The 4,909-nt window shown below is 43.6% G+C and overlaps 1 protein-coding gene across 1 annotated transcript; it reads right to left on the bottom strand.

Moving 5' to 3' along the window:
• Positions 1-3,028: 3,028 nt before the first annotated feature.
• Positions 3,029-3,538, bottom strand: LOC130966705 (uncharacterized). The gene has a single exon (XM_057891523.1). The coding sequence runs from the start codon at positions 3,536-3,538 to the stop codon at positions 3,029-3,031; it is 510 nt and encodes a 169-aa protein (XP_057747506.1).
• Between the last annotated feature and the right edge of the window lie 1,371 nt (positions 3,539-4,909).

The following is a 4,909-nucleotide window of genomic DNA, read 5'->3' on the forward strand; positions in this document are numbered from 1 at the left end:
ATATGATAGTCCATACTTTGCCCAAGATTTGATGGCCCAAACCGGCGTTCAAAGTCACCTACAGAAATTCCAGCGTTAAACGCCGGAACTAGCATAAAACTTGGAGTTAAACGCCCAAACTGGCATGAAAGCTGGCGTTTAACTCCAGAAAAGGTCTCTACATGAAATTGCTTCATTGCTCAGCCCAAGCACACACCAAGTGGGCCCGGAAATAGATTTTTCTGTCATTTACTCATTTCTGTAAACCTTAGGATACTAGTTTACTATTTATAGGATCTTTTGACATTGTAATCGGTACCTTATGACCTCATGACATTTTTTACACGTTTCTTGTGTACCTTCCACAGCATGAGTCTCTAAACCCCATGGTTGGGGGTGAGGAGCTCTGCTGTGTCTTGATGGATTAATGCAATTACTACTGTTTCTTATTCAATCATGCTTGCTTCCATTCTAAGATATCACTTGCTCTTAATCTGGATGAATGTGATGATCCGTGACACTCATCATCATTCTCAACTATGAACATGTGCCTGACAACCACCTCTGTTTTATTTTAGATTAAGTAGATATCTCTTGGGTTCTTTAATCGGAATCTTCGTGGTATAAGCTAGAACTGATGGCGGCATTCAAGAGAGTCCGGAAGGTCTAAACCTTGTCTGTGGTATTCTGAGTAGGACTCAATGATTGAATGACTGTGACGTGCTTCAAACTCCTGAAGGCGGGGCGTTAGTGACAGACGCAAAAGAATCACTGGATTCTATTCCGGCCTGATTGAGAACCGACAGATGGATAGCCGATGCTGTGACAGAGCATCAGGGACGTATTTCCAATGAGAGGATGGGAGGTAGCCACTGACAACGGTGAAACCCTACATACAGCTTGCCATGGAAGGAGCCTTGCGTGTTTGATGAAGATGACAGTAGGAAAGCAGAGATTCGGAAGATGGAGCATCTCCAAAGCCTCAGCCTATTCTCCATTACTGCAAAACAAGTACCTTTTTCATGTTCTTTTGCTTTTTACAATCAATCCTGATAATTTCTGATATCCTGACTAAGATTTACAGGATAACCATAGCTTGCTTCAAGCCGACAATCTCCGTGGGATCGACCCTTGCTCACGCAAGGTATTACTTGGACGACCCAGTGCACTTGCTGGTTAGTTGTGCGGGATTGCAAAAGTGTGATTGCAATTTCGTGCACCAGAGTCACCGAATAGGAGGTCACTAACGGGGAACAATTTTTTTATTAATAAAATTTTTCATACGAAATGACAAAACACATAAATAGCATGATAGCAACACGAGTTACATAATAGCAAAATCCTTACATACATAATACATATATTAGATGACCAAAAAATTAAGGTGAACCCAATCCTATCCCATCAGTCAAAGAGGTGGACAAACAGGATCAACTCACAGTCTGCCCGACAATGCACACATGGAAGATGAGCAGCACTTCCATCACCGTCGTTTATGTGCCACCCTCTTCCATGGCATTGATGGTGGTAAATAGCACCCTTGTTTCCTCGGCTTGGACATGCATGCGAAGAACAGACTAGATTCTCTCCGTTTAGCATTGGCACGCGACGCAGGTGTCTCCATGACCCTTGGATAATTTCGCAGAACAATAATTTGCAGATTGTTAGGGCCCTGGCTGCCTCAAGCCCACGAAATGTTTCCAAGCCCTTGTTCTTTGTCTCGGCGTCGTCACCTAACATCAGCATCATTAACACTGTGTACTGGGCGGCCGAATGGCCGTGTGCTGCGACAGCGTGCAACGTTTCCATCCCCACAAAACGACATCCGCCGAGGAAAAGGTCAAACACAGCAGCCCAAAATAGAACTTCTAGGTACCTGTTCTGCCTGAATCACGCTAAAAAGTCCCTTCTCCCTTGGTGCATCAGACTCACATTCCACCATCGTTGGTCAGAAACTAGAATCGAGACGCATCGGTATACAAAATTCTCATCCCCTGCATTGCGTGCAGCGGTGCACGATATCCTGAAACTGCACAAGTCCCTGACAAATTGTGCTGCGGTCCTCGCGGCAATTAAAGTCCAAACATCGTGGCTAAGGTTGGCGGTGCTTGTCGGACGCTCCATTTCCTATCCTTATAATGAATGCCTGATACCATAGTTGAATGGGCAGTTACGTATAAGGACGGAATAACATAAAGGCTCCAAGTAGTACTGTCAATGGGTGTTGTTTAAGGTGTTTTTATAGTCACTCGGTGCCGTTTGCGATGGTGTCCCATCGCTTGTGTACCGTGCCTCTACACCAACTCAGCCACATTCACATCGATTTAGGAGCGTGCCAATTCAGTTTCCCTCGCCTCACACATGGCTTCCTTAGCAAGCACATCCCTTGTATTCAGATTGTTTTTGTCTTTTATTTTTTACTTTTCGGTCATGAAACTCGTATTTAATAATGTATAGTGAACTCGAGAAAAATCTTGCACAATGTGATGTTCACTTAATAAAATAAATTTATAAGAGTCTAACTTTCTTTATCACATTGTCTTCCATTTTTTCCATTTCGTCGTTTGGGGTTTTCCAGTTTTTTTTCTTTTGCTCTTTCTGTGTTGTGGTATCCGATCAATATATATAAGTATCGGTTTAACCAAGACACAGTTTGCCTATTATTTATTGGGATTTATAAACGAATAATCGGCTCTATAATATAAATCGTTGTCAAATATTTATATCATGGATACATAAAAAACATAGCATTCATTATACAATAAATAATATAATATTTAATTATATGTCAATCCTAAACCCAGTGTTGATCCGTCAACCACAATATGCCTGACAGTCCTAAACCCTGCGAATGTCTACGTATCGTTCCAACTCGTAGTCGGCGCGACAGTGGATGCACAGAATATGGTCGGCGCCTCCGACACCGTGGACGGAGGCTCGTGCGGCCTCCCTTTGGCTGTAGTCATACAGAAGACCCATGTGGCCTCGTTTCAAGCATCTGGTCGAGTCACGGACCGTGTGTTCTTTTCCCTTTTTTGGCATTTGGACTTCATCCGGCCAAAAAATTGTGAGAACCGCAAAGAAACTCGAGTAACACACGGGGAGTAAACCACCCGCTTCGAGCGCGCAAAATAGTTCCAAACCATTTTTTTGCCTCTTTGTCATTCCTTCGACTGAGCAACTCCATCGAAAGTGCGTACTTGGCAGCGTCTAAGCCATTGCTTGCTGCATTTTGCAGCATTTCCCATCCGATGGCCTGGTCACGTCGTATGTAGAGCTCCCGCAGTGCCTCTCGAAATAGAAGCTCCGGGTGACCAATCTCAAAGCACCTCTGAAAAAATCTTCGCCCTCTCGGGTCGTGTCTCCACCACCACTTGATGTCATGCGGGGGTTGTATGGGAACCATCCTGAGCACAGTATCCTTTTCGCCTGCATTGCGCGTAGTGCAACACGTCATACGGAACCTACACAGGTCCTCAATGGAGTTTGATGTGACTTTGATGGCTATGGCTAACCAAACGTCGCGGGATAGTTTGAGGGCAGCAGAGGAACGCTTCATTGTAACTTTCCGTTGGACGAGGACCTGGCAGGGTATTTGCGTATGAGTTATGACGGTGTTATCCAGTAGTGTATAAATACGCTTGCAAGCATATTTATGGTTTAATGTCACCCTTTCGAATCTAGTTCCCTTGGCCTAAACCGTTGTATCTTATCCTTGGCGAAATCTATTTTCGTTTTTTTAAGAAATCAAAAATGACGTCGTTTCATGCACACACTGTTGCAAACGATGCACCTCGTCTAAGAGTTCATGTCTTCTCTTCTTTAACTCCATGTTCTTGTTTCTAATGCCCTCGTTGGTTTCTAGCAACTTGCGAATGACATCGGAATAACGAGCCAGGGGCTCGGGATCGTACCACTGAAAGAACAAGCATCTCCTGCTGGTTCCGTACCCAAAACATCCATAAAACTTTTTGCCTGGATAATCGCATTTTGAAGCGGTTCTGATTGGTGACCTCATGCCACAGTGACAACGAGGCGTCGGTGCATCGACAGATGACGAGCTTATGGAAGAGGATCCCTGCATTGTGTGTTCAATAGTTCACAGGGATAGTGAAAGACTGGCTATTGAAATAGCAATGCGCAACGAGGGTTCATATTCACGTCTCTGCTAATGGCATTACGTCTTCACATCCCAACGGTCTTTTTGTTGACTGACACCTGTGACGCTAATCTGTCCCGGACCGGTCGATTAAAGCCTCTAGGGCTGAGGCATCTTCCCCCCATTGAGTTGTTAGTTGACGATTCAAACCATTAACAATAAATATGTGCCCCATTATATCCGATTGGTTTATTCTTTCTCTAGGAAAAATATCGGAAAAACATAATTCATATGTGGGCCGGTTTCATCTGGGTCGATGGGGGGATTGGGTTGGGATGTGGGGCAAATTATTTCTGTTATTTTGGGCCGGGTCGAATTGCTGGCCCAAAACCATGTTTAAAAAAAAAAAGCTTTCCATCGTCATTGTTGTGGGACTCTTCCTAATGTAATTGCCCTAGTTTGTTTGAGACTAGAATAAATTGGATTTATTGTTACCTAGTTTCTTGTTATTCCTTGAAAAACGATGTTAATTAATTATTTTATACTATTTTTATTTACGTTTCTGGATGTGACGTGAGTGACGGCTCGCTGTTGCTATCCGCAGAATGCGAGGGTCAGATCCATCATGATGCACAACTCGACGCGCACCTCAACGCTACAATCTAGCAAAAGTTTTAAAAAGTGTATAGTACACGCATCCCTTAAATGTTTACTCCAGTTTGTTTTAAATAGTCTAGTTCATGACATTAAAAAAAACAAAAGAGAAGAAAAGTAACTTGGAATATGGCAAACCAGTTGGCGAAGTCGTTGGCTGAGATGGGTGATCAGGTC

Source organism: Arachis stenosperma, chromosome 3, assembly GCF_014773155.1.
Source record: "Arachis stenosperma cultivar V10309 chromosome 3, arast.V10309.gnm1.PFL2, whole genome shotgun sequence".
NCBI lineage: Eukaryota > Viridiplantae > Streptophyta > Magnoliopsida > Fabales > Fabaceae > Arachis > Arachis stenosperma.